An 11,062-nucleotide genomic window follows, 5' to 3' on the forward strand; every position below is an offset into this window, starting at 1 on the left:
AGGGATTACAACCTTACCTTCATCGATGACATAAACCATGGTGATGACTGATGTCATGTCATGGATTACAACCTTATCTTCGTATATGACATAAATCTTGGTGATGACTGATGACATGTCATGGATTATAACCTTACCTTCTTCCATGTCAGAATAATACCCTTACCCTTTTAAGTGTTTCCTTGAGAGTTGTCTTTCCAACACCACCATGGCCACAGAAATAGTATAGTATAGTATAGTATAGTATAGTATATTTTATTTGACACAAAAAAATGCATGGAAAATACATAATCTATGGCCAATATACATTACTTTATAAACACACAAACAAATAACAAATAAACAAACACTGTAGAAATATAAAATAAATGTTAGAAAAAAAAATGTTAAATATTAAAAGTTTAATTTTTGTTTTCTGTTAAAATATCATTGATGAATTTTCCCAGGCTGTTGGTAATGAACTTTAATGTACCCTAATGTTGGTAATGAACTTTAAAATTTGTTTGAACATGTTTTGTTCCGATAATGTTAGTAGACTATCATTATACAATGACAAAGTATTAATAAATTGTGTACGACTAGTTATTAACCTTTGGTTCTTACAAACCAATAATGCATGTATTTCATCACCAATAGCCTTGTCTTCACACAAATTACAAATTCTTTCCTCTGAAGGCATGCCTTTGTATCTTAACCTTTCAATTGGCAGTGTATGAGCAGAGATTCTAAATTTGGTTATACTTGTTCTATGACTAATATTTTTTACAAGTTCTAGATATGGCTCAAATTCATATTTTGATTTAAATATCTTGTAAATGCGTAATTTATTATTTTCTGTTTTTTGGAGTGCTGGCAACCACTTGTTATCAATATAGGTTTTCTGTAATTTCATTTTTGTTTGTATACTACTGAATTCTGCATTATCATGTACATTTGTTATTTCATGTAATTTGTTCACAAATGCTGTCCAGGTGTTGCCATTTAGTTTGCTTTCTGACTTGAATGCACATTGAACCAATGGACTGCATTCTGAATTTAATATTCTTCTTTGGTATTTTAGCATTTGTGTACATATATCAGTGATGATTGGGTAGCTTCCAAGCTCTGCTCTGGAAGCAATGTTACTGGACCTTTTATGTACACCAAGTGTTTGCTTGCAAAATTTGATGTGCAGTTGTTCAAATTGTAATTTGTCATTGAATAATTTTTGAATGAATGAATCATTTGCAATAATGTTACAATTTTTTGATTTAAATAATTTAAAGTTAAAAGCTGCCCATACTTCTGATCCATACAATATGATTGGCAGAACTGTACTTCTGAATAGTTGTATGGCATTTTTTGGTGAAATGGTATAATTGTGCAAGTTTAGTGTCTGTCTTAGTGCACCTAGGGCTCGCTGTGCTTTCATCACTAAGTTATCTATTGCTAGTTTAAAGTTTCCACTGCTATGAAAGATAATTCCTAGGTATGTATAAGTGGAAACTATCTGTATTTGCCTATTACCTAAATAAAAATTAAAATTATGACCCATGATTCTACCCTTTTTATTAAATATTATGATTTTAGTTTTATTGATATTTACCTGTAATTTCCACTTTTCACAATAACTGTTTAATTTGTTAATACTATTTTGGAGTCCTGTCTCTGAATCTGATAATATTACAATATTGTCTGCAAAAAGCAGAGAGTTGAAACATGTATTTTCCAAACTAACAGAATTTGAATATATATTATCAGACAAGTCATTTATAAATATGTTAAACAGAAGTGGGCTTAAATTACACCCCTGTTTAACCCCACTAGCTGATACAAATGGTTTAGTGTAACCATTATTTGTTTTGATAGCATAACTGGTATTACAGTACATTGACCTTATTAGTTGGAAGAATTTCCCAGTAATACCTGCTTTCACCAGTTTATAAAGCATCCCATCGCGCCAAACACTATCAAAAGCTTTACGTAAGTCAACAAAACAGGCAAACAAATATGGAGTTTTACCTGCTTTATTGATATATTTATTTATTAGGGATTTTAGGATGAAAATGCTATCAGTTGTTCTATGATCCTTTCGAAAACCAAACTGTGTTTTTTGAAAATAATTTTGCTTATCAAGATAATTTTGCAGCCTATTATTTAGAATAATATTTAATAATTTTGATACACAGTTTGAAAGAACAATTCCTCTATAATTATTAACATCTGTAATTTCACCAGATTTATGTAATGGTATTAAATAACTGGTGTTCCAGTGGGATGGGAAATTCCCATTTGATAGTATTTGGTTGAACAATTTCTTTATGCATAATTGCAGTTTTGGGATTGAACATTTAAACATTTCATTAATGATTGTGTCTGGGCCAGGTGATTTACCTGTTTTTGTTTTTTTAATAGCCCAATTAATCACTTGAATGCTAATTTCTTTAACGAGATCAGGGTTAATGGTTTGATTAACTTGGCATTCTTTAAGTACGGATTTTACCTCAGAATCAATTACAGAATTATTTGCAGTATCTATATTGTAAAGAGATGAAAAATAATTTGTCCATTCTGTAGATGAAATTGAAGGGGTTTGTTGATGATTTGTGGGATTATTAAAATCCTGAATTTGTTTAATAATTTTCCAAAAACTTGTAGGATTGTGATTTTCCAAATTTAGTAAATTTTGTAAGAGTTTTTCTTCGCACTTGTTCTTCTTCAGTTTAATAAGTTTTTTGTATTGCTTATTCAGTCTCATTCTCTCAGTTCTTAGGTTTCGGTCAAAAGGAAATTTATTAACTTTACTTGAGATATGTCTTCGTGGTATCGACTTTATCTTTTCCCTGTGTCATCAAATCACTAGTTTCCCTTTCGCTATAAAAATACAAATAGAACATGTAAACATGATTAGATATGTAAACAAAACATGTTTTATCTTTTGTAATAACACTAGTTAATCAGGAGTATCATGTGAACTCAAACTTAAGCAATTAAATAAATAAACCTTTACCTAACACCACACAACATATGTGTATGAGGTGATTAGGTGCACTGTACAAAATTTCAATTACTCATTAGAAACAAAGGAAATTGTCTGAAAATCAAGTAAACATGAAGAACAAATACCAAATTAGGAACCCATTCAAATGGAATATGTTTACAGTTAAGAACTGACACTGATAACAATAATAGAATTCTAATTCTATTGTTGCCAGTGTCAGATTGTATGATAATATGACACACTCATTGTTATTTATGAACCATATTGAATCAGTTCTTGAATTCAATGTCAAGTTTGTCATATATGCAAAATATTATATGTCTACTGAGGTAAAATACGCGCATATTGGAGATGAATCTTGTGGATGAAACATTTGAACATTTGATGTGTTCACACATCACATATAAATTAAAACACTAAATTCACTCATGAATACTAAAATTGATGTGTTTATATTTATAAAGTTATCATGATAACCTTCCTATTATTATGTGGGTCATTTGACAATCTCTGCGACAGTCTGGAAATATTTAGAGATTTTGCTGATTAATCATGTGATTTATAATTTCAATGTCACAAAGATTGGCGGTTACACTGTTATGTCTATGACAACTATCAGCAGATACAGCGTGCAGGCAAACGTGCATCTGTCATCTACTTGTTGGAAATTGATATATTCAGAGTAGAAATGTATGATCCAATCAACATCACAGTTAATATCCAATGAATGCAGAGAGAAAATCTAAACATTTCCAGACGGTTATGATGAGGGTTGAAGCATCCACAAACTATCAGGAAGGTAACCAGGATATTTTAAAGTCAAATATAGTGGAAGGTTTTATATTGATTTACCTGTATTGCTTTTAGTAGTAATAGTTTAGCTTCTTTGTAGAAATCAGTTTTCGTACCAGCTGACCTTATGTTGGAATCAATATACTGTAATGGTGTCTTACCGTGACGCTGTAATATAAGATGTAGAAATAAACAGGTAATAAATGTACATTTTAAGAATTATGATATGATATGAAATGAATTGTATTTAGTGCAATGGCCTCAAGCCTATGATACGATAAATCAAAAATAGAAAAGGAAGGAATCCTTTAAATAATTGTTGAATCTACTAGTCATAACTGGTTAAGTAGATTTTCTCTATGTTTAGAAGCATAGAATATAAATTTTGAAATTTGAAGTACAGATAAGTTGTTAAACTGCATTAAACGAAGAAATTTTCCGTTAGTCCGATTTGACTGATAACATATTTCTTTCCAAGATTTTCGTAACGTGGACATACAAGGCAAAAATGGTATTCAATCCTCAACCAACCCTAAATTACATAATTTACAGATTCTCATATTTCTCGGTTTAATTTACGATCAGATTCAACCCAAGGTTGTGAGATGACGTTCTAAGCTGGCATAGCGCAGAGCGTAACTTGTTATCCTTTATTAAATGCAAATATTGTTCACATCCAAAATCGATCTTAAAATCTCTGTATTTATCAAGTTTAGGATAGTTGTTGAGATCTGTAAACCAAGTTTGTTTATACATATCATGGACTCTTTGGGTGAATAGAGACAAAAAGGAACAATTATCTTCCACGCCCTGGTTTAACCAAACAAAACCAAAACCGTGCAAAAATAGTAGTTCTTTGAGTTGGAAAGACCAACATTTACGGTTGTTTTCCGCTTCTTTATACTGGAAATGGCAACATTAGTAAACATAACCCCAAAACCCCAAACTTCACTGCCGTACATCAATATTGGTAAAATTTTACAGTCAAAAATCTTTATATAAATTTGTACATTAATATAATTAAGAATTATTAACTCTCTGTTGAATGTTCAAGTGGTAAAATTAATACACGTGTTTATAAATTACCATGTACTATGGATCTAATTATTGGACAATTCAAGTGATGATATTTAACAATACAAGACTGTAATTTTATTAAGTGTAAAATAATGCATGCATGTAAATAACACAATGGTAAATCAATTAAGACAAAACTTACATCGACGTTGTCCAAGGGTATATTAGTATCTAAAAGCAACTTCATGACATTTATTGCAGATAATTTCATGTCGTCATTAAATCCATACACGGTATTTGGATAGTAAAGCACCATGTTGAGAGCATTCTCTCCCCTCTGAAATAATAATATTTATATCACACTACGTAAACCCTTGTCACTGATATTCATCTAACCTATATGTCAACGTCTGACACAAATAACACGTTTATCACAAAAAACGCTGATTGTCATAATACTAATTATAACCCTGAAAGAACAATTGTGTTTCCATTTTACTGTGGCCACATGGAAAAAATAATCAATAACTGCCTTCAGTTAATGTCTCTCCTTGGTTATTACAAATAACCAGTATGTAACTATTATGTGAACATAAAGTTCATCGTTCATGATGCACACTAAAGGGTTCTATGGATAACCAATCTGATGTCACTTTTATTGTAGACTTGCAGAGATATCCTTATATCCTCTTACTTGCACATATTGGTCATTTGACAGAAATAATTACTTTTTACCAAAAGTATTAAAGGGCACAATTCACAAATTATTCTCATTTATAATCAATTACATCTGAGGAATTAAGCACCTGTTTAGATGATAGTTGTATATTTATTTAAATAGTACACAACTTGATTAGAATCATTGCAGTGGAATTTTAAAAATTATATAAACATCATATCTGTTGAATGATCTACTCAATAATTCAATATTTGCACACACATTGACGTCCCTAATATTCAATCTTACAATGTGATAATTATGTATGTGCTTGCTTAGATAACTGATTACTGTATTTGCAGTGTAGTGTGCTGATGACACCCTGTGTAATTTCACCAAAGTGTACTCCCTAGGTTTAACGTATTAGATAACTGATTACTGTATTTGCCCTGTAGTGTGCCGATAACACCATGTGTAATTTCACCAAAGTGGACTCCCTAGGTTTAGCATATTAGATAATTGATTACTGAATTTGCAGTGCAGTGGATTGATGATGTGGTGAGTCAGAATTGTAAGTTCTGTTAAAGATGAAATTGTAAATCTGAGCTGGAAAATATTTCAGTTTCAAATGACTAAAAAGCCTGGCTTATTTCTGATGACTTGAAGAGCCTCACATATAGCCATGCTATGATCATAATTAGAACTCACTTTATCTTGAAATTTGTCTGTATATGCCATAAGTGCCTGGCATACTGTTATATTCTTGAAGGAAATAAAAAAAGCTTTTCATCAGTGAATAACAAGTGATTGTCTGAACCCATACTGTTTGGAAATAATATCTAGTCATCAACTCATCCAGCAAATATAAGCAAAGTTGTCTTGCTGCATAGTGTTTAATATGGGCCCCAATGCGTTCATGTTGATGTATCTATTGGTATACTGTCTTTTGTACAAAATTTAAACATAAATGTTCATTGCATTCATGGGAAAGTAGGCATGGGTATCATGAAAAACAAAATGACCACCAGTCAGCCATATTAGTTTGAATCATAGAAAAAAATATGACATGCAACTATAACCCAATATGTATGATCTTCATACCAACTTTGATCCAAATTGGCCTAGTCATCACTGAGAAACAGCTCCGGACATGTAAAAATGACGATTTATAGTGCTTTTAAATAAAAATTGGGTGTCAGCCAGCCATATCTAATTGAATTAAAAAAATAATGTTGGTGCAGATGTATGTCTTGGCATACTATCTTTGTACAAAATTTAAAGAGAAACATTCATTGCATTCAAAAGAAAGTAGCATGGGTACCATGAACAACAAAATGGCTGCCAGTCGGCCATATTTGTTCGAATCACAGAAAAAAATATGACGTGCACCTATAACCCAATATGTATGATCACCTTACCAACTTTGATCCAAATCTGCCTAGTCATCTCTGAGAAACAGCTTCGGACATGTAAAAATGACGATTTAGCACTTTTACATGAAATTTGGGCGTCAGTCAGCCATATTGAATCGAATCACAAAAATAATGATGGTGTAGTTGGCCAGCCAGTCGGCCATATTTGTTTGAATCACGGAAAAAGTATGACGTGCACCTATAACCAAATATGTATGATCATCATACCAAGTTTGATCCAAATAGGCCCAGTCATCTCTGAGAAACAGCTCCGGACATGTAAAAATGACGATTTAGCGCTTTTACATGAAAATTGGGTGTCGGCCAGCCATATTGAATTGAATCACAAAATCATGTTGGTGCAGATCGCCAGTCAGCCATTTTTGCTCCGATCATAAAGTAACTTGACGCGCATATGTAAGACATTATGTATTGTCTTCATGTAAAGTTTGAATGAAATCTATCAATGGATGTTTGAATGAAATCTGTCAATGGATGTCCGAGATATAACTCCGGACGTACGGATGGATGGATGGATGGACGGACGAAACGAACCCAATTTAATAACAATAACAAGTGATTGTCTGAACCCATACTGTTTGGAAATCATATCCAGTCATCTACTCATCCGGCAAATATAATCAAAGTTGTCTTGCTGCATAGTGTTTAATATGGTCCCAATGTGTGTAAAATACATTGCTTATAATCACATAGTGTTTTATAGGAGGCTGTTATGATATACTGAATTCAGGTTTCAATTCAAGGGAGATTTTATAAATTTTGCACTACATATGTTTTCAGTTACTAAATATTTCAGGTTTAGGACCAACAAGTAGTATAACTGTCTTGCAATTTACGTTTCCTATCAATACTGAGTAATTACAATGACGTCACTTGATATGAATATGATGTAATTAAAGTGTAGAGTAAATGGTTAGACCATACAAGCAGGCCTAACATAATTCATGAATTACCAGGGTAGTAATATGAACAGCATATGAACTACTTAAATTACCTTATCAACTACTTCTACTTTTGCCCCTGCTGATAACAATGCCTCAACTGATTTATTATCACCTTTTCCTGCTGCATAGTGAAGTGGAGTCTTGTTGTCCTGAAACAAATATAATACAGTGTTAAATGACACAAATACAGTGTAGAGTAAACTTTCAGACTATACAAAAAAATAATGTTGGTGCAGATGTATCTCTTGGAATACTATCTTTGTACAAAATATAAAGAGAAACATTCATTGCATTCAAAAGAAAGTAGCATGGGTACCATGAAAAACAAAATGGCTGCCAGTCGGCCATATTTGTTCGAATCACAGAAAAAATATGACGTGCACCTATAACCCAATATGTATGATCACCATACTAACTTTGATCCAAATCGGCCTAGTCATCTCTGAGAAACAGCTTCGGACATGTAAAAATGACGATTTAGCACTTTTACATGAAATTTTGGCGTCAGTCAACCATATTGAATCGAATCACAAAAATAATGATGGTGTAGTTGGCCAGCCAGTCGGCCATATTTGTTTGAATCATGGGAAAAGTATGACGTGCACCTATAACCGAATATGTATGATTATCATACCAAGTTTGATCCAAATCGGCCCAGTCATCTCTGAGAAACAGCTCCGGACATGTAAAAATGACGATTTAGCGCTTCTACATGAAAATTGGGTGTCGGCCAGCCATATTGAATTGAATCACAAAAATCATGTTGGTGCAGATGTATCTCTTGGCATACTACCTTCGTAAAAAATGTATACAGACAGATAAAGTAGCATGGGTACCGTGAAAAACAAGACGGCCGCCAGTCGACCATATTTGTTCGAATCACGAAAATAATTGACATACACCTATAACCAAGTATGTATGATCATCATACTAAGTTTGATCCAAATCGGCCCAGTCATCTCTGAGAAACAGCTCCGGACATGTAAAAAATACGATTTAGCGCTTTTACATAAAAATTGCATGTCAGCCAGCTATATTGAATTGAATCACAAAAATCATGTTGGTGCAGATGTATCTTTTGGCATACTACCTTCGTAAAAAAATTAAACAGATAGATAAAGTAGCATGGATACCATGAAAAACAAGATGGCCGCCAGTCGGCCATATTTGTTCGAATCACGAAAAAAATTGCGTGCACCTATAACCAAGTATGTATGATCATCGTACCAAGTTTGATCCAAATCAGCCCAGTCATCTCCTAGAAACTGCTGCGGACACGTTTAGGTATCATAAATAGCAAATTTTACATCAGAAATGGCCGCCAGTCAGCCATTTTTTGCTCCGATCATAAAGTAACTTGACGCACATATGTAAGACATTATGTATTGTCTTCATGTAAAGTTTGAATGAAATCTGTCAATGGGTGTCCGAGATATAACTCCGTACGTACGTACGGATGGATGGACGGACGAAACGAACCCAATTTAATAACAATAACAAGTCATTGTCTGAACCCATATTGTTTGGAAATCATATCCAGTCATCTACTCATCTGGCAAATATAATCAAAGTTGTCTTGCTGCATAGTGTTTAATATGGTCCCAATGTGTGTAAAATACATTGCTTATAATCACATCGTGTTTTATAGGAGGCTGCTATGATATACTGAATTCAGGTTTCAATTCAAGGGAGATTTTATAAATTTTGCACTACATATGTTTTCAGTTACTAAATATTTTAGGTTTAGGACCAACAAGTAGTATAACTGTCTTACAATTTACGTTTCCTATCAATACTGAGTAATTACAATGATGTCACTTGATATGAATATGATGTAATTAAAGTGTAGAGTAAATGGTTAGACCATACAAGCAGGCCTAACATAATTCATGAATTACCAGGGGTAGTAATATGAACAGCATATGAACTACTTAAATTACCTTATCAAATACTTCTACTTTTGCCCCTGCTGATAACAATGCCTTAACTGATTTATTATCACCTTTTTCTACTGCATAGTGAAGTGGAGTCTTGTTGTCCTGAAACAAATATAATACAGTGTTAAATGACACAAATACAGTGTAGAGTAAACTTTCAGAATATACAAGCAGGCCTGACATAATTTATTTACATAATATGTAAATAGTAGAAACATGAATTTGTAATGTGAACTTTCAGACCATACAAGTAGGCCGGACATGATTCATTTTAATACACAATATACAATTGGCACCAAAGCATGAATTTAAAAATATTTTTGAATTACCTCAATAACCACATCTACTTTGGCCCCTGCTGACACCAATGCTACAATTGATTTAGAACAATAATGTTCTACTGCATAGTGAAGTGGAGTCTTGTTGTACTGAAACAAATATATTAATACCATGTTTAATGTTGTAAATATGGTGTAAACTGTCAGACTACACAATTTCCTGGTTGACATGAGATTCAATTATCATAGCACACATGAACAATGTTAAACAGAATAAAGAAACCTAGCCAATCACGGCTCAAATCATAATTCATATATCACATAAATTGCAGTTTATGTAAATGTATTGCATATTATGCTGACCTGCTAGGTAATGACTGTATAATCTTACATGCTTTGGTAGATGTAGAAACATGGTTGATATTGACCAAACATAATGCCATATGCCACACTTATAAACCTAAACACAATAGAACTTTGCATAACCAGATCATATTTTTTACCAAATTATTCCCATTTATAATAAATTGTGTCCGAGGAATTAAGCACCTGTTTAATAGTGCTATATTTGATTGGTTTATTTAAAAAGTACATAATTTTATTAGAATAATTGCAGTGGAATTTTAAATATAATATAAGCATCTTATCTGTTGAATGATGCACATCTACATTACTGACCATGTATATCTAATTACATAATTCAATATTTGCACTCACATTGACATCCCTAATATTCAATCTTACAATTTGATTGGTGTGATTATATGTTTGTGCTTGAAAATGACAGAGTAGAACCCCTAGGTTTAGCATATTAGATAACTGATCACTGTATTTGCAGTGTAGTGGGCTGATTACACCCCTGTAATTCCACCAAAGTAGACTCCCTAGGTTTACCATATTAGAGAACTGATTACTGTATTTGCAGTGTAGTGTGCTGATTACACCCCTGTAATTTCACCAAAGTGGACTCCCTAGGTTTAGCATAATAGATAACTGATTTAACTGTATTTGCATGTAGTGTGC

The 11,062-nt window shown here is 32.6% G+C and overlaps 1 protein-coding gene across 1 annotated transcript; it reads right to left on the reverse strand.

Annotated features, from left to right (window-relative positions):
* Positions 1-229: 229 nt before the first annotated feature.
* On the reverse strand, positions 230-9,342 carry LOC146730051 (transient receptor potential cation channel subfamily A member 1 homolog). Its single transcript, XM_085494403.1, has 5 exons — positions 9,304-9,342; positions 7,875-7,973; positions 4,992-5,126; positions 3,833-3,940; positions 230-2,853 (listed from the first exon to the last, which is right to left on the reverse strand). The coding sequence occupies exons 1-5, from the start codon at positions 9,340-9,342 to the stop codon at positions 2,839-2,841; spliced, it is 396 nt and encodes a 131-aa protein (XP_085350529.1). The 3' UTR covers positions 230-2,838.
* Between the last annotated feature and the right edge of the window lie 1,720 nt (positions 9,343-11,062).

Source organism: Saccoglossus kowalevskii, chromosome 20, assembly GCF_978046115.1.
Source record: "Saccoglossus kowalevskii chromosome 20, keSacKowa6.1, whole genome shotgun sequence".
NCBI classification, from domain to species: domain Eukaryota; kingdom Metazoa; phylum Hemichordata; class Enteropneusta; family Harrimaniidae; genus Saccoglossus; species Saccoglossus kowalevskii.

Coding starts and splice junctions, on each gene's coding strand:
- LOC146730051 (XM_085494403.1), bottom strand. CDS start 9,342: ATGGGTTCAGACAATGACTTGTTATTGTTATTAAATTGG. Junction 5,127..7,874: donor AAGTAGAAGTAGTTGATAAG/GTAATTTAAGTA, acceptor TTATTATTTCAG/AGGGGAGAGAATGCTCTCAA. Junction 3,941..4,991: donor TACCCTTGGACAACGTCGAT/GTAAGTTTTGTC, acceptor CTTATATTACAG/CGTCACGGTAAGACACCATT.